We start from the raw sequence: 27,524 nt of genomic DNA, 5'->3' as shown, positions 1-27,524 counted from the left end.
CTGGCCTTTATAAATCATAGCATTGAATATAGGAGCTGGGGGGGATGATGTTGAGACTGTTTAAGGCTTTAGTGAGGCCAAGTTTGGAGTATTGTGTGCAGTTGTGGTCTCCAAATTATAGGAAGGATATAAATAAGGTAGAGAAGGTGCAAAGAAGATTTACAAAAATGTTGCCATACTGTGCAGTATGTGGAACATTACTGTACAGCCCTTTAATTATTTCATTATTCTCCTGAGAAGTTTCACATCCTCTACCTCCTTGAGCATCACTTTTCCATTCTCAGGGTCCATGGTGACTATTTCCATTTTATTTTGGAAGAGAACCAGAACACAGTTGAGAATCCTCATTATCAGGTGAGGCGGTGTGGCTAATTTACGCACAGTCGCAATGTCAGCAGGCTTGATAGTCTGGGAATAAAAATAAAATGTTCTAACACCTAATATAGACAGAATCTCGTTCCCAGAGTAAAACTGTCATACACTGGAGGACATGTGTTTAAGTTAAAGGGAGATGTATTTTACGAGAGAGACAGGTACCTGGAAAGGCTGCCAGAAGCTGTGGTGGAAGCGGATACAATAGTAGCAGTTAAAATACTTCTTGAAAGATGCATTAATATGAAGGGGATGGATCACATCTACAAGATTATGAGAGACATAGATAGGTGTAGTGTGATTGTGAAGGGTCATGTGGCCTCTCCATCTAGAACCTGGTCAGAATGTGGACTGTGGAGGTCATGTGACCTCTCCAGCTGAAGCCTAGTCGAAAGTCACCTTATCTGCCAATCAAGGGTTAGATCTGCCTATCTGTGAGGCTCATGTGTGTGATAGTACAGATTCTATCACCAATGTACTGAAAGATTTGTATGCTCCTGTGTTGCTGGGCCTGGACTTCCTGCGTCATCTTAAAAGTGTGACCATGGAGTACTCTGGCCCACTTCCTCCAATCACAGTATTTCAAAGGGAAGGTCCCAAAAGCCAGATGCCACATGCAGTCTCTCCACCCTAAATATTGATCCCCCCCCCACCCCCCCACTGTTTCCGAACCTGACTCACGATTGCAAACCAATAGCTGCAAAGAGCAGGCAAAACAGTGTGGGGTATCGGGAATTTATTGGAGCCAAGACGCAGCGACAACTCTAATAATAGTAACAGCCCATGGTGGTAGTTGTGAAAGGAGAAGAAAAGTGATTGACTATAGCCAAACAATTAATCGTTTCATACTCCTGGACACATACCAACTCCCTCGAATTTCAGACATGGTAAACAAAATTGTGCAGTATCAGATCTATTCGACCATCAACCTGAAAGCTGCATAGCATCAGTTATCGATCCATTCCGAGGACCAGTATTTGAGGCAGACGGACAGCTCAATCGGTTCCGGAGTGTTCCTTTCGGCATCATTAATGGGGTCTTGGTCTTCCAAAGACAGATGGACAAAATGGTTGACGAGCATGAGCAAAAGGCCACCTTCCCTTATCTCGAGAACATCTCTGGAAGACCATAATGCCAACCTCCAGAGGTTTCTCCACATGGGCAAGGCCTTGAATCTCACGTACAACTCCAGTAAGTGAATGTTCTGGATGAAATGTCTGGCGATCCTGGGCTATGTGGTGGAAAATGGCATCATTGGCCTTGACCCCAGTTGAATGCACCCCATTTGACCTCCTGATCATGAAGACCCTGAAAGCTTTAAGGAGGTGCCTGGGCTTCTTCTCCTACTATGCCCAGTGAGTCCCTCACTATGCAGATAAGGTCCGCCCCCTCTTAAAGTTCCCCTCTTTCCCATTGTCGGCCGAAGCCCAGGTGGCTTTTGACAATGTTTAGAGTTAAATTGCAAAGGCCACCATGCATGTGGTGGATGAAAGTGCACTGTTCCAGGTGGAGAGCGATGCCTCTGACGTAGCTCCAGCTGCTACCCTTAACCAGGTGGGCAGGTCAGTTGCCTTTTTTCTCCCACACCCTACAAGGCCATGAGCTTCAGAGCCAATCTGTGGAGAAAGAGGCTCAAGACATTGTAGAGGCATCAGGCACTGGAGGCATTCCTTGGGCAGCAGAAAATTTACACTGCTCACCGACCAGCGATCAGTGGCATTTATGCTTAATAATGAAAAATGGCCAAAATAAAGAAGGATAAGATCACTAGGTGGAGGATCGAACTCTCCACCTATAATTATGACATAGCATATAGGTCACGTACTCTCAATGAGCCTCCAGATGCCTTGCCAAGAGGAAGCTGTGGCTCTGCACACACCAGCCAATTGCAGTCACTGCACAATGAGCTTTACTGCCCAGGTGTCACTCGCCTGACTCATTTCCTCAAGGCACACAACCTGCCCTACTCCGCTGAGGACATCAGGGAAATGACCAGGTCCTGCCAGGTCTGCACTGTGCAAGCTGCACTTCTATCGCACCGACAAAGTGAACCTGATAAAGGCATCCCACACCTTCGAACAACTCAGTGTTGATTTCAAGGGTCCCCTCCCTTCCATCAACGGAAATGTATACTTTCTCAACATCATTGGTATTCACATTTTCCATTCACCATCCCCTCCCCAGACATGACCGCCACCACAGTCATCATGGCCTTACATTCTATTTCTACCCTAAAATCCCAGCTATATCCATAGCGACTGGGGCTCATCATTTATGAGCGAAGAGCTATTCCAGTCCCTGCTCGTAAGGGGTATTGCCTCAAGCAAGATGACTAACTACAATCCCCGGAGGATGGACAAATTAAAAAAGACAACACAACTGTATGGAAGGCCATGAAATTGGCTATCTAGTCCAAAGGCCTTTCATATTCATGGTGGCAAGAAGTCCTTCCCATGGCACTCCATTCCATAAGGTTGCTTCTCTGCATGGCGACCAATGCAACTCCTCACAAGCTTATGTTTACGTTCCAGAGGAAATCCATGTCTGGGACTACTCTCCCAGCTTGGCCAATGGCACCAGGGCCAGTCCTGCTGAGAAAGCATATGAGAAGGAGTAAGACAGATTGAGAGGGTTCACCTGCTGCCCGCAAACCCAACATATGGCTACGAGGCATACCCTGATGGCAGAGAGGAAACCGTCTCGATAAAAGACCTGGCACCCGCTGGAACTGAGGATCCAATGCCACAAACGAGCCAGGAAATATCGAGTACCCCACTCAGGGTCCTAGAGGACACTGCTCGGGAAGTGGTCCAATCCATCCCATGACCTGAGTTGGAGCCCTCGAGACCCACTTACCCTGTACCACAGGGGGTCCAGGAGGTTCAGGAAGCCCAAAATCCTCCAGTACTGCAGCGTTGGACCAGAATTACCAGACCCCCTGACAGACTTAATGTAAATATTTGTAAAGTATTAGTGGTGAATCCAGTGAACTGGAATGTCTATGTATTGTTCAAATGGCTGACTCCACCCTCACCTACCCCACTATAAACCTCTGATTCTCCCGAGGACTATTGCGTCTACAGGCCATTGATTATAAGCATTTAAAAGCCTGTTTGTACTGCTCACTTGTCTCTGAGTGCAATCAGTCACATTACAATGTGCTGACCCGCAAGAGTTTTCCCACTTAAATTAGAATTCCAGGGCATGTGCAAAACTGCCTGCTTTTCACTGGGGCATTGCCTTAACACAGGGCCATCTTTTCAGTATTTACATCAAAACATTCTTACGGATTACAAACAGAGGAACAAAATAAATTAACAAAACCATTTGAAATAGAAGAAATACAGGAGATAATAAAAAAAACTACCGAACAATAAAACACCAGGAGAGAATGGATTCCCAATAGAATTCTATAAAACATTTAAAGATTTATTAATTCCTCCCCTTCTGGAAGTAATCAACCAGATTGATAAAATACAAAGCTTATCAGATTCATGCAAAACAGCAATAATTACAGTAATACCAAAGACAGGGAAAGATCCACTCACACCAGCGTCATATAGACCAATATCTTTACTTAACACAGATTATAAGATAATAGCTAAACTATTAGCAAACAGATTAGCCGACTATGTACCAAAAATAGTAAATCTAGACCAAACTGGATTTATTAAAAAAAGACGAACAACAGACAATATCTGTAAATTCATTAACTTAATTCATGCAGTAGAAGGAAATAAAACTCCAACAGAAGCGGTTGCTTTAGACGCAGAGAAGGCCTTTGACAGAGTAGAATGGAATTATTTATTCAAAGTACTACAAAAATTCAGCTTACCAGAGAAATATATTAATTGGATTAAAGCATTATATAAGGGGCCATTGGTGAAAGTGACAGTAAATGGATATATATCAAAACAATTTAACTTAAGCAAATCAACAAGGCAGGGATGCCCACTATCTCCCTTATTGTTCGCGTTAGCCATAGAACCACTAGCAGAACTGATAAGAATAGAAAATAAAATAAAAGGGATAAAAATAAAAGACAAAGAATATAAAATCAGTCTATTTGCAGATGACGTTATAATATACTTAGCAGAACCAGAAACATCAATAAAAGAATTATATAGGAAATTGAAGGAATATGGAGAAGTCGGGGTACAAGATTAACGCAAATAAAAGTGAAGCAATGCCAATGAATAATGCGGATTTCTCAAAATTTAAGAAAGAATCACCATTCAGATGGCAAACGCAAGCAATGCGATACCTAGGTATACAAATAAATAAAAATCTCGGCCATCTATATAAACTCAATTATTATCCACTAATGAAAAAATTACAAGACGACTTAGAGCATTGAAAAGACTTACCACTAACACTGATAGGAAGGATAAACTGTATTAAAATGAACATTTTCCCAAGGATACAATACCTATTTCTGACATTACCAATACGCTTAACAGAGAAATTCTTCAAGGAGTTAAAGAAATTAATACGGAAATTTTTATGGAAAGGGGGGAAACCGAGGATAGCACTAGATAAATTAACAGAATGGTATAAACAAGGAGGTTTACAACTACCAAACTTTAAGAATTATTATAGAGCCGCACAATTAAGATACCTATCAGATTTTTATCAAACAAGGGAAAAGCCAGATTGGACTAGATTAGAACTAGATAAAATAGGGGAGAAGATACCTGAACATATATTATATAAATGGGATGAAAAGTTGGTACAACATAGGAATTCTCCAGTATTGCATCATCTGCTCAACATTTGGAAGAAGATTCATGTAGAAAGGAATAAAACAAATTACCAACTACCAAAACTAATACTGATGCAAAATCAGCTGATCCCTTTTAAAATAGATAATCTTTCCTTTAGAGAATGGGAGAAAAAAGGGATCAAAAGAATAGAAAATTGTTTTTCGGGAAATTAATTATTATCCTTTGAACAAATGAAGGATAAATATAATATAACTCACGATACAATGTTGGCATACTACCAACTGAAATCCTACTTGAAGGACAAATTGGGAAACAGTCTGAGGTTACCAGAAGGAAGTAGTTTTGAATATGTGATTACAGACACAATGATAATCAAAAAATTTGTAACAAACATGTATATTAAACTACAAGAAAAGGAGAACGAGGAAACAAATGGTAAAACTAAACAAAAATGGGAACAAGATCTAAACATAAAGATAAAGAATAAAACATGGGAGAAGTTATGCTCCGGAACTATGAGAAATACAATAAACACGAGGTTACATATGATACAATATAATTGGATACACAGGCTATACATTATACCTCAAAAGTTAAATAAATGGGACCCAACAGTATCAGACAGATGTTTTCGCTGTAAAAAGGAAATGGGAACAACAATTCATGCAATTTGGACATGTGAGAAAGTGAAAAAATTTTGGGAAGATCTAAACCAGATATTAAATAAAATCACAAAAAGCAATATACCAAAAAACCCAGAGATCATCCTCCTAAGTAATATAAAAAACAAAGAATTTGGACTCGATTTGGATGGAGCGCAAAAAAGATTTGTTATGATAGCCCTAGCTGTAGCAAAAAAATGTATTATGTCAACCTGGAAATTAGAAGACAATTTGAGAATACAACAATGGTATATAGAAATGAATAAATGTATTCCATTAGAAAAAATAACATATAATTTAAGAAATAACATTACAATATTTGAACAAATATGGGAGCCATACATGAAACACAATAGAAAAGTCCTACCGTGGACATCTACCACCTAAAATGACAGAAGGAGAAGATAATGAAAAGAACTGACTCAGTGGAATTTCTTGTTTATTTTTATTGAGTGACAACATTGTTTGACGGGTTTAATATATCTTACATTCTGAACTTTAAATAAATGGGAGGGGAGGTGAGGGAGGGGAGGAGGGAAGTGGGGAGAAAACGACACTATATATTTAAGAAGGAAAATGTATGTATCTTGATCAATATGGTTTATAGTGTGAACAATAAAAAAATTAAATAAAACATTCATACGGAAGCACAATGTTCACACAGGTGGAACCACAAAGTTCCTGAAGAGTATTGGAAGCTCTCAGAAACCCACAGGTGGAATCACAAAGTTCCTGAGGGGTATTGGAAGCTCTCAGAGATTGTGGAAGTCATGAGCTGCTATGTTACTGTAGATTCCACTGGCCTTCCAATGAAATTACGATACATCCTCAGCAGACAATCTATAGATTTTTGGAATTGTAAGTTTTATATTTTGAATTTTTCAATTTCAATTTAACTAAAACTAATTTCAGATTATAGGTTGTATTTACATGTTTAATATTGACTATTATAACAAATTATTTTATATTTTAAGGTCTTGCAATTATAATTCTTGATGTATTTGTTATTCTGGATCACATCTTTATCAAACTGCATTGCATGAAAATACTTTAAATAATAGGCAGGATAACATGAAATTACTAACTTTTCAAGGAACTTCAAAAGCAAATGCAATTTGGTGGCTTTCAACAAGAGACACGAGTAACTGTCTCCTTAGTAAAACTGACGGTGTCGAGTTGTCGAGTTATTCTATTTGCTACAAAACATACTTAAGATAAGGTACTTACATTCAGAGCTGCTTCTGCGGCCTCTAATGCAGGTTTTGCAGCTATTAGCTTATCCTCTGCAATGTGTTTTTCCACTGCTATTTCATCGACAATCTTCTGGGCCTTATCTTTCACCATCAGGACTGCATTTTTTACTACTTCTGCTGCTTCTGCGCTCACTCTCACCTCTCCTAGCACCTGAAGGATGTCAGTGAAAATAATGAAAGATTCTAATTAAGGATATCTGGACAAAGGACTGGTGGTTAAAATTGCTTTCAGGCTGTCTGGAGAAACTAGTGTTAGGCACCAACAACCCTTTTATTTATGTTTGGGACTTTCTTAGCATTAACATAGGAACAGCAATGGAAAATTCACAATATTTTAACTCTATCATTTACTTTACTAAGACATTTTATGAAAGAAATATAGTTAAACATTAAATTAAAGATGAACATAAATTCTATGGTTCCTCTGTTTAAAAAGGGCTCCAGGTGTAGGCCCAGCAATTATAGGCCGGTAAGTTTGGTCGCTAAACTAATGGAGAGTCTTCTTAAAGATAATATGTTTAAGTATCTAGAGAGGCAGGGACTGATCAGGGACACCCAACATGGGTTTGTGCGGAGAAGGTCATGAATTTTTTTGAGGTGACAAGGAAGGTTGATGAGGGTAGAGCAGTAGATGTAGTCTATATGGATTTCAGTAAGGCCTTCGATAAGGCTCCGCATGGAAGTTTGGTAAGGAAGGTTTAGGCATTAGGTATTAATGTTGAGATAGTCAGATGGGTTCAACGGTGGCTAAAGGGTAGATGCCAGAGAGTCATAGAGAGTCTGTCAGGATGGAAGTCGGTGTTGAGCTGTATGCCTCAGGGGTCAATGGATCTCTTGTTGTTTGTCATTTATATTAATGATTTGGATGATGGAGTGGTGAATTGGATTAGTAAGTATGCGGATGATACAAAAACTGGGGGGGGGGGGAGATGGTTTTCAGGGACTGAGGAAGGATTTGGACAGCTTAGAAGAGTGGGCTGAAAGATGGCAGATGGAGTTTAATGTAGATAAAATGTGAGGTGCTTCATTTTGGGAAGAATAATCAAAACAGGACGTATACGGTGAAGGGAAGGGAATTGAGGAATGCAGAGGAACAGAGAGATCTTAGAATAATGGTTAATTGTTCTTTGAACGTGGAATCTCACATGAATAGAAGGCTTTTGGTATGCTGGCCTTTATAAATCAAAGCATGGAATATAAGAGTTGGGAAGTGATGTTGAGGCTATCAAGGCATTGGTGAGGCCAAATTTGGAAAACTGTGTGCATTTCTGGACCCCACATTTATAGGAATGATATCAATAAGATAGAGAGGGTGCAGAGAAGATTTACTAAAATGTTCCTGGATTGCAGTATCTAGAATACAAAGAAAGATGGAATAGACTGGGTCTTTATTCATCGGAGCATAGAAGGTAGAGAGGGCATTTGATAGAGGTATTTAAAATTATGAGGGGGATAGATAGAGTAGATATGAATAGGCTCTTCCCCTTGAGGATAGGGGAGATTGGAATTAGGGGTCATGAATTTAGGGTTAGGGGGCAAAAGTTTAAAAGTAGCACGAGAGGGAGCTTCTTCACTCAGAGAGTGGTGGCTGAGTGGAATGACCTTCCAGAAGAAGTGGTTGCAGCAGGGTCAATTTTGTCATTTAAGAAAAATTTGGATAGGTCCATGGATGTGAGGGGATTGGAGGGTGCAGGTAATTGGGACTAGTGGAGTTCACTTAAATCAATACGGACTAGAGAGGCCGAGATGGCCTGTTTCTGTACTGTAATTGTTATATGGTTATATAGTATAACTTTCATTAGATGGTTGACGAAGCTGAGGAGATTCAACTCCTTGCTCATAGGTGATGTGACAGATTATATTATATTTTATATTGTATATAGATATGCTTTTGGAAGATAAATTCTGGGGTTTTTAGTTAGGACACTCATAGATACAAACACTTCAAAAAAGATCTCATTTAAAATGCTGGAGCTCTCCTTAAGCCAGACCGTCCAGGCTCCAGGTGCCTTTGCAAAAACTTTGAAGATTGCCTATAAGGACTTCACAAGTAGGTGATAATTGGACATGATGTGGAGTAATAGATTATTGTTTAGGAAAGCAACAGATGAACAAACTCAGAAGATTGGATCTGATGCTACAGTCTGAGTGCAGTTTGGTGTTCTAAGAGGGTCATGTGGTTTTCTCTCAGTGAGAGAGAGAGAGAGAGAGAGAGAGAGAGAGAGAGAGAGAGAGAGAGAGAGAATTCAGTTCTCCAGTAGCAGTTGGGACTGGAACATGACAAGATGTCAAGCTTGTGGAAAAACCCCATTTTGAAGGCAGGTTGTGAGTTCTTAGTTCAGCCTGGTCAAAGCCCTTATGGTTCATACAAGTGGAGATGGCTGGCTGTATAATGTTTCACTTGAAATAAGGGAAACAAAAGGGAACTCTGCGGTGACCTGAAAGAAAGAGGTTATCATCTGGAAAACCCTGATGGGACAAATTTCTTCAGCAAGACTCTGAAGTGGCTGTTTGGAAGGAATCAGTTGTGGGTGTCCAATGAACAACAAATCTCTCTGAAAACCAACAAGAACCTTCTGAGAAGTAACAAGTTTGGCAGAATTTGTGTAAAGAGGTTATGACAAATACAATTAATATACGATATAGATTACTTCATTAGAGTCCGGGGCAGGTAAGAAAACTTTTTTTAAAGTCTCTTACCAGGGTCTGCGGGGAGGAGTCGGTGTCGGAGGCGGCCATTGGTCGAGCGAGCGTACAGGAGAGTGTGACGGGAAGGTAAGGTCTTTTTAAAGACTCTTACTGGGGACAGAGCCTAGCAGTAGGGAGAGGAGAGGAGAGGAGAGGAGAGGAGAGAAAAGGAGAGAGGAGAAGGACAGAAAAGAAAAGAGTCCGGGGCAGGTCAGAAAACTTTTTTAAAAGTCTCTTACCAGGGTCTGCGGGGAGGAGTCGGCATCGGAGGCGGCCATTGGTCGAGCGAGCGTACAGGAGAGTGTGACGGGAAGGTAAGGTCTTTTTAAAGACTCTTACTGGGGACAGAGCCTAGCAGTAGGGAGAGGAGAGGAGAGGAGAGAAGAGAAAAGGAGAGAAAAGGAGAGAGGAGAAGGACAGAAAAGAAGAGTCCGGGGCAGGTAAGAAAACTTTTTAAAAAGTCTCTTACCAGGGTCTGCGGGGAGGAGTCGGCGTCGGAGGCGGCCATTGGTCGAGCGAGCATACAGGAGAGTGTGTAGGGGTTAATTGGTAAAAGGCCAATAAATAAGAGGGACAGCGAGCGGATGGCCCAGTGAGTGAGTGGCCCAGTGAAGGAGTGGGACTTCCAGGCTTTGGCTCATCAGGCTTCGGCGAAAGCAGGCGGAGAGAAAGCTAAGATAGTCTTTATTACTACTTCATTGGGGTAAGGGATGAGTGTTAAGGCTGTGTGTTGTCAGGAGTGCCGGATGTGGGAGGTCCTGGAGTCTTCCAGACTCCCGGATGTCCATATCTGCACTAGGTGTGTCGAGCTGCAGATTCTCAGGGACCGTGTTAGGGAACTAGAGCTGCAGCTCGATGACCTCAGGCTGGTTAGGGAAACAGAGGTAGTCATAGACAGGAGTTACAGCCAGGTGGTCACGCCAGGGCCACGGGAGGATGAAAGGTGGGTAACTGTTAGGAGAGGGACAAAAGAACGTAAGGTGCCAGAGAGGAGCCCTGTGAATGTAACCCTCAGCAATAAGTACGCCCCTTTGAGCACTGTTGAGGGGGACATCAAGGTTGGGGGGAGCGACAGTGGCTGTGCCTCTGGCATGAGGTCGGCCCCTGTAGCTCAGAAAGGGAGGGAAAGGAAGAGGAGGGCAATTGTGGTAGGAGACTCCATAGTTAAGAGGACGGATAGGGGATTCTGCGGACGCAGCAAGGAGAACCGGATGGTGGTTTGCCTCCCTGGTGCCAGGGTCCGGGATGTTGCTGCTCGTGTCCCGGATACCCTAAAGTGCGAGGGACAGGAGCCAGAGGTCGTGGTACATGTAGGTACCAATGACATAGGGAGAAATAGAGAAGAGGTCCTAAAGAGTGAGTACAGGTAGTTAGGTAGGGAGTTAAAAAGAAGGACCGCAAAGGGGGTAATCTCCGGATTACTCCCTGTGCCACGTGACAGTGTGAATAGAAATAGAATGAGGTGGAGGATTAACACGTGGCTAAAGGGGTGGAGTAAGGGGCAGGGTTTTAAGTTTCTGGATAACTGGGACCTTTTTTGGGGGAGATGTGACCTGTACAGTAAGGACGGGTTACACTTAAATCCCAGGGGGACCAGAATCCTGGCAGAGGTATTTGCTAGGGCTACTGTTAGGTCTGCTTTGTTCATGAATGAGTGAGACAAACACCAGGCTGAGTCGAAATCAGGGTTCTTTGTTCTTTATTACCGGATTGTAACACTTGCGACTAAACATGTTAGTCGGAGAATGCATTCTGCCGTTATCAGCAAAATGGTGATTTTTTATACCCTTGGATACATGCTTAGAACATCATCATATCATTACTTGTCCAATGACTAAAACTGTTGCTATCCTTTCCCTGCTAGCTTCCTGCCTCTCAATCCATCAATGTCTCTCTTATCTTGTAAGTACAAGGATGCATTTACATCTTGTTACAGCCCTGTACATTCCCATCTCATGATGTTTTACCTAACAGGAGTACAAGGACACCTCCCCTTCTTGTTACTGCCCTGTACAGGGTAACTCCCTACACATTCCCATCTCATGATGTTTTACCTTACACTACTCAGGATCCTTTAAACTAGAATGGTTGGGGGGAGGGAACAAAATAGTACAGAGCAGTAAGGGGAAGGTTAGAATGCAAACAAAGAAAGTTTGTAGTAAGTATTTGAATATGGATGGGCAGGTGATAGAGAAGGGAAATGCTCTGGAAGAAGATGAAGGGCAATTGGCAGGAAAAGTAAATAATGTTGTTATTAAAGATGAGGGAAAACAGGGATTAAAAATTGGGAAATCTCTGAAATTCATATATTTTAATGCCAGGAGTATTGTAAAAAAGGTGGATGAGCTGAAGGTGTGGATTGATACTTGGAAGTATGATGTGGTAGCGAGTAGTGAGACATGGTTGCAGGAGGGATGTGATTGGCAACTGAATATCCCTGGGTTTCGTTGTTTTAGGTGTGATAGAGTCGGAGGGGCAAGAGGAGGTGGGGTTGCATTGCTTGTCAGGGAAAATATTACAGCGGTGCCTAGGAAGGATAGATTAGAGGGCACATCCACGGAGGCTATTTGGGTGGAACTGAGGAGTAGGAAAGGAGAGGTTACACTTGTAGGGGTGTATTATAGACCACCCGGAGGGGACCGAGACCTAGAAGAGCAAATCTGTAGGATGGGTCAAGTGACGGAGGTGAGTGTTGGCGAGCACTTCGGGTCCAGTGATCATAATGCCATCAGCTTCAATGTCATTATGGAAACAGATAAGTCAGGGGCAAGGGTTGAGGGTTTTGATTGGGGAAAAGCTAGATTTGAGGAGATGCGAAAGGACTTGCAGGGTGTGCATTGGGACAATTTGTTTTATGGGCAGGATGTAGTAGAGAGATGGAAGTCTTTTAAAGATCAGATTTTGAGAGTGCAAAAGCTTTATGTTCCTGTTAGGTTAAAAGGAGGGGCAAAAGATTTGATAGAGCCGTGGTTTTCAAGGAATGTTGGAAACTTGGTTCGAAGAAAAAGGGAGGCGTACATTAGATATAAGAAGCATGGAGTTAAGGAGATGTTTGAAAGATACATTGAATGTAAGAGGAATCTTAAGAGAGGAATTAGGAAAGCTAAAAGAAGGTACGAGGTAACTATGGCAAGCAGGGTGAAAACTAATCCAAAAGAGTTCTACAAATATGTTAATGGTAAGAGGAAAGCTAGAGACAAAATTGGTCCCTTAGAAAATCAGAGCGGAAAACTGTGTGTGGAGCCTAGAGAAATGGGGGAGATATTGAACAGTTTCTTTTCTTCGGTATTCACTAAGGAGAAGGATATTGGGAGATGTGAGATAAAAAAAAGCAAATTGGGTAAATATGGGGAATATAGAGATTACAAAAGGTGTAGTTTTAAGGCTTTTGAAGAATATAAAGGTGGATAAGTCTCCGGGACCAGACGGGATCTTCCCCAGGACATTGAGAGAAGTGAAGGAGGAAATAGCAGAGGCTCTGGCGGTAATTTTCCAAATGTCATTAGATATGGGGATAGTGCCGGAGGATTGGCGCATTGCGCATGTGGTTCCGTTATTTAAAAAGGGTTCAAGGAGGAAGCCTGGCAACTATCGGCCTGTAAGTTTGACGTCTGTGGTAGGTAAATTAATGGAGAAAATTCTTAGAGATAGTACTTATAAACATCTGGATAGACAGGGTCTGATCAGGAGCACTCAACATGGATTTGTGGGAGGAAGGTCATGTTTGACCAATCTGATTGAATTTTTTGAAGAGGTGACTAGGAATGTGGATGAGGGTAGCGCAGTGGATGTTGTCTATATGGACTTCAGTAAGGCCTTCGATAAGGTACCACATGGAAGGTTAGTTAGGAAGGTGCAGTCTTTAGGTATAAATTTTGAGATAGTCAAATGGATTGAGCATTGGCTGAAAGGGAGAGGCCAGAGTGGTAGTGGATAATTATCTGTCAGGTTGGAGGCCGGTGACCAGTGGTGTGCCTCAAGGATCTGTATTGGGCCCATTGTTGTTCGTTATATACATTAATGATCTAGATGATCGGGTGATGAATTGGATTAGTAAATATGCAGACGATACTAAGATAGGTGGAATAGTGGATAATGAAGAAGGTTTTCAAGGATTGCAGAGGGATTTGGGCTGCTTAGAAAAGTGGGCTGAAAAATGGCAGATGGAATTTAATGCTGATAAGTGTGAGGTGCTTCATTTTGGTAAGAAGAATCAGAATAGGACATACGTGGTAAATGGGAGAGCATTGATGAATACAGAAGAGCAGAAAGATTTAGGAGTAACGGTACATCGTTCCCTGAAGGTAGAAACTCACGTGAATAGAGTGGTGAAGAAGGCTTTTAGTATGCTGGCCTTTATCAATCATTGCATGGAATATAGGAGTTGGGAGGTGATGTTGAGATTGTATAAGACGTTGGTGCGGCCTAATTTGGAGTTCTGTGTGCAGTTCTGGTCGCCTAATTATAGGAAGGATATAAACAGAGTGGAGAGAGTGCAGAGAAGGTTTACTAGAATGTTACCTGGGTTTAAGCATCTAGAGTATAGGGAGAGATTGGACAGATTAGGTCTTTATTCTTTGGAGCGTAGAAGGTTGAGAGGGGATTTGATAGAAGTATTTAAGATTATGAAAGGGATAGACAGAGTGGATGTGGATAGACTATTTCTGTTAAGAGGAGGAAAGATTAAAACAAGAGGACATGAGTTAAGAATTAAGGGGCAGAGGTTTAGAGGTAACATGAGGGGGAACTTCTTTACTCAGAGAGTGGTAGCCGTGTGGAATGAGCTTCCGGGAGAAATAGTGGCGGCGGAGTCAATTGTATTATTTAAGAAAAGGTTGGACAGGTCTATGGATGAGAAGAAGATGGAGGGTTATGGGCATTGTGCAGGGAGGTGGGACTAGAAAGGGGTGTTTGGTTCAGTGCGGACTAGAAGGGCCTAATGGCCTGTTTCCGTGCTGTAATTGTTATGTTATGTTATAATTTTTTCCATCAATTATATATTACTGCTCATCATTGTTTTAGATGTGGAACAGAAATTGGAACTTCTCTTCATTCTACGTGGTCTTGTTTAAAGGTTCATCTTTTTTGGGTTTCTCTTGGTAAGTTTCTACAATGGATAATGGGAGTGAATTTTCCTTTAATTCCTGAATTATTTTTATTCGGAAAGTTTGAAACTGTTGTCAGATACTCAATTAAGTGGTTTTAGTAATAGCAAGGAAATGTGTTCACTGTAACATGGAAATCTGATATTTCATTAACATTAGATAGATGGCATGCTGAGATTCAAAGTTGTATTCTGTTAGAAAAAAATTACATATAATTTAAGGGATATTTTTGCAAATTTGGGGTCCGCATGCAGAAGTATTGAAGTTATGAATGTTTTATATAAAATTATGAATTTATATATTTTTTTCTTGATCAGTGAAGTTTTCCCTAAAAATATAATTATTTTATGATGTTTTCGAGCATCAACTGATGAAATACGATTTAATTATTTGTAATAGTTTTACAATGAATATTTTATATATTAGTTTTGGGATTAGATTAATTTGGGGGAAGGATAGGTTATTTGGGTTTTTTTGTAGTTTGTAGTTTTATTTTAGTTCTTTTGTTAATTTACTTGTTAATTTTTGATTATGTAGCTATGTTGTTATGTTCTTAATTTTTGACATTATATATGCTGAATAAATAAAATATTCAAAAAAAGATGAATAAATGTTAAATTCTGTGCACAGTATAAGAATTGCCTGATACCAGTGAACTTGGAGGAGTGAGAAGTGAGATTGGACTGTGAATCAAACAACTTTTCTGAACTTACACACACGTTACATACACATGTGCGTAGAATTAGAAGGGGGTTAAGTTAGTTGGAATATTGTGTTCAGTTCTGATCACCTCATGACAGGAAGAATGTGGAAGCTATGGAGAGGGTGCAGAGTAGATTTACCAGGATGTGGCCTGGATTGGAAAATGTGTATTATGAGGGAAGGTTAGCAGAGCTATGGCTTCTCTCTTTGGAATGAAGAAGGATGAGAGGTGACATAATAGAGGTAGATAGGGTAGAAAGGCAGAACTTTTTTTCCCAGAGCAAGAGTAGCAAACACCATAGGACATCTGTTCAAAGTGAAGGGAGGAAGGTTTAGGGGAGACATCAGAGCTGTGTTTTTTACACAGAGAGTTGTGGGGTGCTTGGAATGCATTGCCAGAGGCTAGAACAATAGGGGCATTTAAAGACTTAGAGGGTTATGAGGTAGGGATGGTTTAGGTTTTTTGGTACAGGGTATGTATATGTGGGTTGTCAAGGGATCTGTACTGTGCTGTAACATTCTGTGTTCAATAATCTTCCTTTTGATTCTTCTGTTCGTGAAGTGCATGACTTCACATTTCCCCACGTAAAATCCATATATTTTTAGAGCAAAGTATATCTTTGTTGTGATATCATTATAGATATAAAACATTGATAATTTTAATTTTTAAAATATATACATACAACACAGTAACAGCCATTTTGGCCCAATGTACTCCCCATTACTCGACATCCCCGGTTCGCTTTTGAGCAGTGGGAGGAAACTGGCCCCCCGGGGAAAACCCCATGCAGACATGGGGAGAACGTACAAACTCCTTACAGACAGTACGGGATTTGAACCTCTGTCCAATCCCAATCGCTGGCGCTGTAAAAGAGTTGTGCTGACCACTACGCCAAGCGATAATGTGTGGTTTTAGAGCAAAGTTAAGTCTTGAACAGAATTATATGTATGCATAACCTATTTACCTGTTTTAAAAAATATAACCCAATTGACCTACACCCGCGGTACGTTTTGAACAGTAAGAGAAAACTGGAGCATCTGGAAGAATCCCATGCAGAGGAGAACGCACAAACTCCTTACAGAAAGCACCAGATCCGTACTCTGGTCACTGGCACTGGAACAGCATTGCTCCAACTGTTACACGAACCATGCTGCCTTTTTCTGGAAGTATTGTACACAGTCAATTTCACTTCATGTTTTCAGAAAGGCTACTTATCTGAATTAGTGTCGAGTTTTTAGGAATAAACAAGTATGGTCATGCAATTTGAACATCTGCAATTCATTCACTGGATATTAAGCAGCAAGAATTTGACAATGTACCTCTTTTATATGGCAACATTGGGACCCGGCCATTGCCGGAAAACAGAAATTGACCCCCAAAGGTAGAACAAAGCTTAAGACAGGAAATAACACTGTGGGGTGGCATGGTTAATGTAGCAGTTAACGCAACACCTTTACAGTGCTAGCAATCGGGACCGGGGTTCAAGTCCCACGCTATCTATAAGGAGTGTATTAATGGCAGCAGATTCAAACGTGCCGGTCCAAGGGAGATGCCAAACCACAGAGTGCTGGATAAGAGAGGTACAACCTGTAATTTAATAAATTAATGCTTTAACTGTTATTATCTTATAACAGTTGTTTAAATTCTTATTCATTCTACTCTGTTTCACAGTCCTTTTAGATATCGTGGTTAATTAATGATGTTTCTTGAAAAGTACATGTGAATTCAACACGAACCTTATCAGCATTGTGAGATGCCACTGCCAGTTCCTTTTCTTTTCTTGCCAGTTCTTCTGCAAGACGAGCCACTGATTCAGTTGCTTCCATGAGCTTGGAGAGACCTGCAATAACGTGTTTTGTTGGAATAAAAGCTAATATGCCTCAAATACATTTTGCATTCATTTGCTCCCTGAATTGAGGGGAAAAAAATGAAATATCTTTCAGAGATAAAACATGATAATTTGCAGACACTGTGGTTGAAATATAAACACCAAGCTGGAGAAACTCAGCATGTTAAACACTGTACTCTATATAGCAAAGGTAGACACATAACCAACATTTTGGGCTTGAGCCCTTCATCAAAGTATGAAAAAATGTAGGCTGGCACCCAAACAAAATATGCCCCACCAATTGAGTTGGGTTACACTATTTTTGATACTGTTGGGGGGTGGGGGGAGGGAGAAATGACCTACAAGGGGCAAGCCACAGAAATCAGGGATCTGTCACTGAGTCTGGTCCTGTGGCTAAGAAGGGGAGGGAGTAGAAGTGAGCTGTAGTGATAGGGGATTCCATAGTTAGGGGGACAGATAAAAGGTTCTGTGGAAGAGATTGAGTATAAAGGATGGTATGTTGCCTCCTTGGTGCTAGCATCAGAGATATATCGTTTCGTTCACGACATTCTCAGGAGGGAGGGTAAGCAGCCAGATGTTGTGTTCCATATAGGGACCAACGACGTGGGTAGGAAGGGTGAGGAGATCCTGCAAGGAGAGTTCAGGGAGTTAGGCAATAAGCTGAAGAATAGGACTTCCAGGGTAGTAATCTCAGGATTGCTACCCACATGCTAGTGAGGTTAGAAGTGGGAGGATAATGCAGTGTAACACGTGGCCAAAGACATGGTGTAGGAAGGAGGGCTTCAGGTTTTTGGATCATTGGACTCTCTTCCAGGGAAGGTGGGTCCTGTTCTGATGGGACAGTTGCATATGAACTGGAGGGGAACTAATATGTAGGTGGGAAGCTTTGTTAGTGGTGCTCCGGTGGGTTTAAACTAGGAGGAGGGGAACCAGAGTGCCAGAGCAGATAGAGCAGTGGTTTAGGGTTAGGGTTAGGGAAAAGATAATGGGAAAATTGCATACAGCGTTAGAAGTCAACAGGTTGAATGTGGTGGAAATATCTCACATACCTCTGTTTCAATGCAAGTTGTAGAAAATACTCTTCGAACATGGATTAGCATGTGGAATTATGACATTGTGGTCATTGGTGAAACTTGGATGCAGGAGGGGCAGGACTGGCAGCTCAATTTTCTGGGCTTCCATTGCTTTAGATGTGATAGAATAGGGGGACGAAAGGAGGAGGAGTGGCATTGCTCATAAGGGATAATATCACATCTGTGCTCAGCCAGGACAGACCAGAGGGCTTGTCTACTGAGGCTATACAAGTGGAGCTGAGGAACGGGAAAGGTATGACCACACTCATGGGGTTGTATTATAGACCAGACAGTAGTCAATGAGAATTGGAGGAGCAAATCTGTAGAGAGATTGCAGACGGCTGCAGAAACCATAAAGTTGTGATAGTTGGATATTTGAATTTTTCACATATTTACTGGGACTCCCATACTGTAAAAGGCTTGGAGTTTGTCAAATATGTTCAAAAAAGTTTTCTAAATCAATATATTGAGGTACCAACTAGAGTAAGTGCAATACTGGATGTTCTATTAGGGAACGAGACAGGACAGGTGACAGAAGTATGTGTAGACAAACATTTTGGATCCAGCGATCCTAATGCCATTATTTTCCAAGTTAATTATGGAAAATGAAAGTTTAGGCTTTGGATTGAGATTCTAAATTGGAGAAAAGCCAATTTTGAGGAAAAGAAAATGGATTCTAGAATGTGTGGATTGGGATAAACTGTTTTCGGGCAAGGATGTGCGAGGTAAGTGGAGGAAGCTGAAGTGCCAGAGTATTTAATACTTGATTTAATATGTGATTTAATACTTAAATCAGAAAGAAACCAAGTCATTGGTGAGGCCACACTTAGAATATTGTGTGGAGTTCTGGTCGTCCAGCAGCAGGAAAGTTATCATTAACATTGAAAGAGTACAGAGAATATTTACTAAGATGCTGCTGGGTCTTCAGGAGTTGAGTTACTGGGAAAAATTAGGACTATACTTAAAGCAGGATGAGGGGAGACTTGATAGAGGTTTATAAGATTGTGAGGGGGTATAGACAGAGTAGATGTGAGTAGGATGTTTCCACTTAGATTGGGGGAAATTAATACGAGAGGTTATAGCTTGAGGGTGAAAAGGGAACATTAGGGGAAAGTTTTTCCCTCAGAGAATGGTAGGAGTGTGGAATGAGCTGCCATCTGATGTAGTAATGCAGATTCAATCTTGAGTTTAAAAATAAATTGGATAAATACATGAATAGGAGTGGTCTGGTGGGTTATGGAACAAGAGTAGGTCAGTGCAACTAGTTCGTTTTATTGGTTAGCTCAGACCGACCGGAAGGGTGAATTGTTCTGTTTTTCAGTGCTGCAATGTTCTATGGTCCTATGGACCTACAAAGGTGAAATTTTAAGAGTACAGAGTTTGTATGTTCCTGTCAGGATCAAAGGCAAGGATAGAAGGCATATGGAACCTTGATTTTTGAGGGATATTGGGGATCTGGTTCAGAAGAAGAGAGAAGTGTGTAACAGGTATAGGCAACATGGAGCAAATGAGGTACTTGAGGAGTATGAAAATGCAAGAAAACCCTTGAGAAAGAAATCAGGAAGGCTAAAAGAAAACATGAGGTTGGTTTGACTGACAATGTGAAGGAAAATTCTAAGGATTTCTGCAGCTATATTATGAGCAAAAGGACAGTAAGGGAAAAAATTGGTCGCATTGAAGATCAGAATGGTTGGTTTTGTATGGAACCAAAAGAGATGGGGGAGATCTTAAATGTTATTTTTCATCAATATTCACTCAGGAGAAGAACATAGAGTCATGGGAGGTAAGGAAAACAAGCAGTGTGGTCATGGAACCTAAACAGATTAAAGAGGAGAAAGTGCTTGCTGTCCTAAAGGAAATTGGGTGGATAAGTTCCCAGGGCCTGACCTTGAGAGAGGCCAGTGTAGAAATTGCAGGGGTTCTAGCAGATGTGACAGATTATGTTGTGTTTGGATTGTATATTGATATGTTTTTGGGAGATAAATTGGGGCAGGCTTTTTTAGTGTGGCCACATACAAACACTTTAAAACAGATCTTATTTAAAATACTGGAGCTCTGCTCATGCCTAGACAGGCCGGCGCCAAGAGCCTTTGCAACAGCTTTGAAGAGTGCCCAAGAGATTTCACTAATGGATTGTTGTTTACAAAAAGGCAACAGATGAAAGAACTCTGCCTGAAGTGGAACTTGCTGTTCTAAGAAGGTCATGTGGTTTTGCAAGCAGAGAGAGTAAAACAGGTTTTTATCTCTGACACACACACACAGAGAGAGAGAGAGAGAGAAAATTCAGTTCTGCAGTTTTATAGTCAGCTGCAGCAGCTGGGTCTGGAACCTGGAACAGGACAAGCTGGCAAGCTTGTGCAAAACCCCATTTGGAGGATGCGTTGTGAGTGCTTAGTTCAAACTAGTCAAAGCCCTTGTGGTTGATGAAAGAGGAGAGGACTGGTTGCCTAATGTTTCACTTGGAATAAGTGAAACAAAAAGGAACTCTGTGGTGACCTGAAAGAAACAGGTTATCATCTGGCAAGACACTGAAGTGGCTGTTTTGTTTTTTTTTAAATTTTTTTATTTTTCACTCTATTAACCACATTGATCAAGATATGTACATTTTTCTTTTCAAATATATATAGTGTCGTTTTCTCCCCCCCTCCCTCTTCCCATCCCACCCTCCCTACCTCCCCTCCCATTCATTTAAAGTACAGAATCTAAGATACATTAAACCTGTCAAACAATGTTGTCACTCAATAAAAATAAACAAGAAATTCCACTCAGTCAATTCTTTTAATTTCCTTCTCCTTCTGTCATTTTAGGTGATAGATGTCCCCGGTAGGTTTTCTCTATTGTGTTTCATGTATGGCTCCCATATTTGTTCAAATATTTCAATATTATTTCTTAAATTATATGTTTAAATCTTGTTCCCATTTTTGTTTAGTTTTACCATTTGTTTCCTCATTCTCCTTTTCTTGCAGTTTAATATACATATTTGTTATAAATTTTTTGATTATCATTGTGTCTGTAATCACATATTCAAAATTACTTCCCTCTGGTAACCTCAGACTGCTTCCCAATTTGTCCTTCAAGTAGGATTTAAGTTGGTAGTATGCCAACACTGTATCTTCAGTTATATTATATTTATCCTTCATTTGTTCAAAGGATAGTAATTTATTTCCTGAAAAGCAATTTTCTATTCTTTTGATCCCTTTTTTCTCTCATTCTCTAAAGGAAAGGTTATCTATTGTAAAAGGGATTAGTTGATTTTGCATCAGTATTAGTTTTGGTAATTGGTAATTTGTTTTATTCCTTTCTACATGAATATTCTTCCAAATATTGAGCAGATGATGTAATACTGGAGAATTCCTACGTTGTACCAATTTTTCATCCCATTTATATAATATGTGTTCAGGTATCTTCTCCCCTATTTTATCTAGTTCTAATCTAGTCCAATCTGGCTTTTCCCTTGTTTGATAAAAATCTGATAGGTATCTTAATTGTGAGGCTCTATAATAATTTTTAAAGTTTGGCAGTTGTAAGCCTCCTTGTTTATACCATTCTGTTAATTTATCTAGTGCCATCCTCGGTTTCCCCCCTTTCCATAAAAATTTCCTTATTATTTTCTTTAACTCCTTGAAGAATTTCTCCATCAAGTGTATTGGCAATGCCTGAAATAGGTATTGTATCCTTGGGAAAATGTTCATTTTAATACAGTTTATCCTTCCTATTAGTGTTAGTGGTAAGTCTTTCCAATGCTCTAAGTCGTTCTGTAATTTTTTCATTAGTGGATAATAATTGAGTTTATATAGATGGCCGAGGTTTTTATTTATTTGTATACCTAGGTATCGTATTGCTTGCATTTGCCATCTGAATGGTGATTCTTTCTTAAATTTTGAGAAATCCGCATTATTCATTGGCATTGCTTCACTTTTATTTGCGTTAATCTTGTACCCGACACTTCTCCATATTCCTTCAATTTCTTATGTAATTCTTTTATTGATATTTCTGGTTCTGTTAAGTATACTATAACGTCGGAGGAGTCACGTGATGGAGTAGTGGACAGTCAGGGAATTCCAACCCTCTCCCGAAAAGTTAAAAAAAAACACACAAAGCACAAAGGTACAAGATTAAAATTTACAACAAATTAAAAATAAAGGTGAGAAGAAAATGGCAGCGAAGAGAGAAAAGTCGAAAACAATGGGAAGAAAAGAGGAAGAAAGAGTGTCGGAAGAAGAAGGTGAAGGCGTTACCTGTCCGAAGAGGCCCACCACGGAGAGAGAAGCCCGTTCCCTCAGGTCAGTGGAAGTCCCGGGCTCAGGATTACAAAAATGGCTCACAGAGCCGAGTAAAAGTGCGCAACCGCGCATGAAAAAAAACACACTGACGGGAGGGGGGAACAGCTGCGGAGTCGATCTCCACAGCTGAGAGAGACACCTGCAACACAGCAACAGGTGCAGAACACAGAAAATAACGACAACAAGAAAGAAGCGGGTAAAAAGAAACAAGGAAACAACAGATGGTCAACCCAGAGGAAGAAGAAGAAGAAGAACAGAAAGAAATGGAAGAAGAAGAGAAAGGCAAGACAATGGATATATCTTTTTTTAAAGAATATATGGAATCAGTGAAAGAATGGCAATTACAAGAATTTAATGAGATAAAAAGAAGAATTAAGAATGCAGAAGAAAAAATGAATAAAATAGAAATGGTCATGTCAGAGATAGGAAAAAGAGTGGAAAATATGGAAGAACGAGAAATAATTGTTGAAATGGAAGTAGAGGACTTAAAAGAGAAATTAGAAGAATCTAATAAAAAAGTTAGAGAGGCACATGAGCTGTTAGCTCAGAAGATAGATATAATAGAAAACTATAATAGAATAAATAATATAAAGATAGTGGGCCTTAAGGAAGATGAAGAAGGCAAGAATATGAGAGAATTTATAAAAGATTGGATCCCCAGGGTCCTAGGAAGACCAGAATTACAGGAAGAAATGGAAATAGAGAGGGCACATAGAACTTTACCCCGAAACCACAACCGCAGCAAAAACCAAGATCCATTTTAGTAAAATTCATAAGATATACAACAAGAGAAAATATATTGGAGAAAGCAATGAAGAAAGTAAGAGAAGACAAAAAGCTACTGGAATATAAAGGTCAAAAAAATTTTTTCTATCCAGACATAAGTTTTGAACTCCTGAAGAAGAGGAAGGAGTTCAATACAGCAAAAACAATCTTATGGAAAAAAGGATATAAATTTATGTCAAAGTACCCAGCGGTACTTAAAAAAGTTATTCCAGGGCAACAAAACAGACTATTCTCGGATCCAGAGGAAGCAAGAAAATTTGCAGAACAACTACAAAACAAGCAGAGAGATGAAGACATGTAATGAGAGTAAAAATGACCACGAACTATATGTATGTGTGTAAAGGGGTATATGTATGTGTATATATATATTTCAATCTTCTTCAGCATGATGCTGAACCAAGCCATGAAAGACCCCAACAATGAAGACGCTGTTTACATCCGGTACCGCACGGATGGCAGTCTCTTCAATCTGAGGCGCCTGCAAGCTCACACCAAGACACAAGAGAAACTTGTCCGTGAACTACTCTTTGCAGATGATGCCGCTTTAGTTGCCCATTCAGAGCCAGCTCTTCAGCGCTTGACGTCCTGCTTTGTGGAAACTGCCAAAATGTTTGGCCTGGAAGTCAGCCTGAAGAAAACGGATGTCCTCCATCAGCCAGCTCCCCACCATGACTACCAGCCCCCCCACATCTCCATCGGGCACACAAAACTCAAAACGGTCCACCAGTTTACCTATCTCGGCTGCACCATTTCATCAGATGCAAGGATCGACAATGAGATAGACAACAGACTCGCCAAGGCAAATAGCGCCTTTGGAAGACTACACAAAAGAGTCTGGAAAAACAACCAACTGAAAAACCTCACAAAGATAAGCGTATACAGAGCCGTTGTCATACCCACACTCCTGTTCGGCTCCGAATCATGGGTCCTCTACCGGCACCACCTACGGCTCCTAGAACACTTCCACCAGCGTTGTCTCCGCTCCATCCTCAACATCCATTGGAGCGCTTACACCTCTAACGTCGAAGTACTCGAGATGGCAGAGGTCGACAGCATCGAGTCCACGCTGCTGAAGATCCAGCTGCGCTGGGTGGGTCACGTCTCCAGAATGGAGGACCATCGCCTTCCCAAGATCGTGTTATATGGCGAGCTCTCCACTGGCCACCGTGACAGAGGTGCACCAAAGAAAAGGTACAAGGGCTGCCTAAAGAAATCTCTTGGTGCCTGCCACATTGACCACCGCCAGTGGGCTGATATCGCCTCAAACCGTGCATCTTGGCGCCTCACAGTTTGGCGGGCAGCAACCTCCTTTGAAGAAGACCGCAGAGCCCACCTCACTGACAAAAGGCAAAGGAGGAAAAACCCAACACCCAACCCCAACCCACCAATTTTCCCCTGTAGCCGCTGCAACTGTGTCTGCCTGTCCCGTATCGGACTTGTCAGCCACAAACGAGCCTGCAGCTGACGTGGACTTTTACCCCCTCCATAAATCTTCGTCCGCGAAGCCAAGCCAAAGAAGACATGAATGTATCCGTATTTAGAGGAAAATATATAGAGTATAGACAAGAATTAATAAGGGAGGGAAAGGGAATAGAGGGAATAAGGAGGGAATTAAAAGAGTGACCTTTGTTACATATGAAAATTGAAATCTTTTCCGGGGGGGGGGGCTGGGTGGGGATGAGTTACGGTCACTGCATAATCAGTTGACGTTTGCGAGTGAATTCGCAAATCCAAATGGAGAGGGGAGATGTGGTTGCCCGACAAGGGATAAAGGGCAACTCAGGAGGGGGAGGGGAGAATGGGGTTAAAGAAGTTTTAAATAAGAGAATAAGGAAAATGTTTGATGTTTTAGAAATGTTGTCTTATAAAGTGTTCAAAACAAGAAAGCAGAAATGGATCAGAAGGAAAGGTGATGATGGAGAAACGGAAAAGGAAGATAAACAAAGTATGAAATGGCTACGCTGAATTATATGACTTTAAATATTAACGGAATACATAACCAAATCAAAAGGAAGAAACTGCTAAATTTACTGAAAAAAGAAAAAATTGATATAGCATTTGTGCAAGAAACACATTTAACTGAATTGGAACACAAGAAATTAAAGAGAGATTGGGTAAGACATATAACAGCAGCGTCATATAATTCAAAAGCAAGAGGAGTAGCTATATTAATTTGTAAAAATGTGCCAATAAAATAGAAGAGGAAATAATAGATCCAGCAGGGAGATATGTAATGATAAAATGTCAGATATATTTGGAGTTTTGGAATCTACTCAATGTATATTCACCTAACGAAGAAGATCAAAAGTTTATGCAAGATATTTTTTTGAAGATAGCAGATACGCAAGGGAACATATTAATAGGAGGGGATTTCAACCTGAATTTGGATTCAAATATGGACAAAACTGGGAAAAAAATTAACAGAAAGAACAAAGTAACCAAGTTTATAATTAAATCAATGGAAGAAATTCAACTTTTGGATATATGGAGGAAACAACACCCAAAGGAAAAGGAATATTCATATTATTCAGGTAGACATAAAACATACTCAAGGATAGACCTATTCATGTTATCAGCCCACATTCAAGGGAGAGTTAGGAAAATGGAATATAAAGCTAGACTATTATTGGATCACTCACCCCTGTTATTGGCAATAGAGCTAGAGGACATCCCACCAAGAATGTATAGATGGAGATTAAACTTCATGCTACTTAAAAGGCAGGATTTTAGAGAATTCATTGAAAAACAAATTAAAATGTACTTTGAAATAAATACGGAATCAGTGAAAGATAAGTTTATACTATGGGACGCAATGAAAGCGTTCATCAGAGGGCAAATAATAAGTTATGTAACTAAGATGAAGAAGGACTACAATCAGGAAACAGAGCAGTTGGAAAGGGAAATAGCAAATATAGAAAAAGAATTAGCAATAAAGGAAGATACATCTAAAAGAAGAGAATTGGCGGATAAAAAAATAAAATATGAAACACTACAATCATATAAGGTGGAGAAGAACATAATGAAGACAAAACAAATATTATGAACTAGGGGAAAAAACGCTCAAAATTCTAGCATGGCAGCTTAAGACAGAACAAACTAAAAGAATGGTATTGGCATTAAGGAAAAAGGACAAACAAATTGCATGTAATCCAACGGAGATCAATGAAAACTTAAGGATATTCTATGAACAACTATATCAAACTGAAAATGAAGGGAAAGAAGACAAAATAGATGAATTTCTAACTAAAATTGAACTACCGAAATTACAAACAGAGGAGCAAAATAAACCATTTGAAATAGAAGAATTACAGGAGATATTAAAAAAAACTATATTGAACAATAAAACACCAGGAGAGGATGGATTCCCAATAGAATTCTAAAAAAACATTTAAAGACTTATTAATTCCTCCCCTCCTGGAAGTAATCAACCGAATTGATAAAACACAAAACATACCAGATTCATGCAAAACAGCAATAATTACAGTAATACCAAAGGCAGGGAAAGATCCATTAGCACCAGCGTCATATAGACCAATACCTCTACTTAACACAGATTATAAGATAATAACTAAACTATTAGCAAACAGATTGGACGACTATATACCAAAAATAGTAAATTTAGACCAAACTGGATTTATTAAAAAAATGCGAACAACGGACAATATCTGAAAGTTCATTAACTTAATCCATGCAGTACAAGGAAACAAGACGCCAACAGTAGCAGTTGCTTTAGACGCAGGGAAGGCTTTTGACAGAGTAGAATGGAATTATTTATTCAAAGTACTACAAAAATTCAGCCTACCAGAGAAATATATTAATTGGATTAAAGCATTATATAAGGGGCCATTGATGAAAGTGACAGTAAATGGATATATATCAAAACAATTTAAGCAGATCAACAAGGCAGGGATGTCCACTATCTCCCTCACTGTTCGCGTTAGCTATAGAACCACTAGCAAAACTGATAAGAACAGAAAATAAAATAAGAGGGATAAAAATAATAGAGAAGGAATATAAAATCAGTCT

General features: G+C 40.2%; 1 protein-coding gene across 1 annotated transcript in view; it reads right to left on the bottom strand.

Moving 5' to 3' along the window:
• Positions 1–211: 211 nt before the first annotated feature.
• The window catches only part of LOC138737391 (dynein axonemal heavy chain 8-like), a 55,083-nt gene continuing 27,770 nt past the window's right edge, over positions 212–27,524 (bottom strand). The window contains exons 3-5 of the mRNA XM_069888137.1: positions 17,244–17,347; positions 6,986–7,162; positions 212–408 (exon numbers count right to left, since the gene is read on the bottom strand). Of these exons, the coding sequence (XP_069744238.1) occupies positions 217–408; positions 6,986–7,162; positions 17,244–17,347 (473 nt within the window). The 3' untranslated portion in view covers positions 212–216. The remainder of the gene's footprint in view (positions 409–6,985; positions 7,163–17,243; positions 17,348–27,524) is intronic.

The sequence above is a fragment of the Narcine bancroftii genome, chromosome 6 (assembly GCF_036971445.1).
Source record: "Narcine bancroftii isolate sNarBan1 chromosome 6, sNarBan1.hap1, whole genome shotgun sequence".
In the NCBI taxonomy this organism is placed as follows: domain Eukaryota; kingdom Metazoa; phylum Chordata; class Chondrichthyes; order Torpediniformes; family Narcinidae; genus Narcine; species Narcine bancroftii.
The sequence above is the reverse complement of the archived record's forward strand: the minus strand, read 5'-3'. Positions and strand labels throughout refer to the sequence as shown.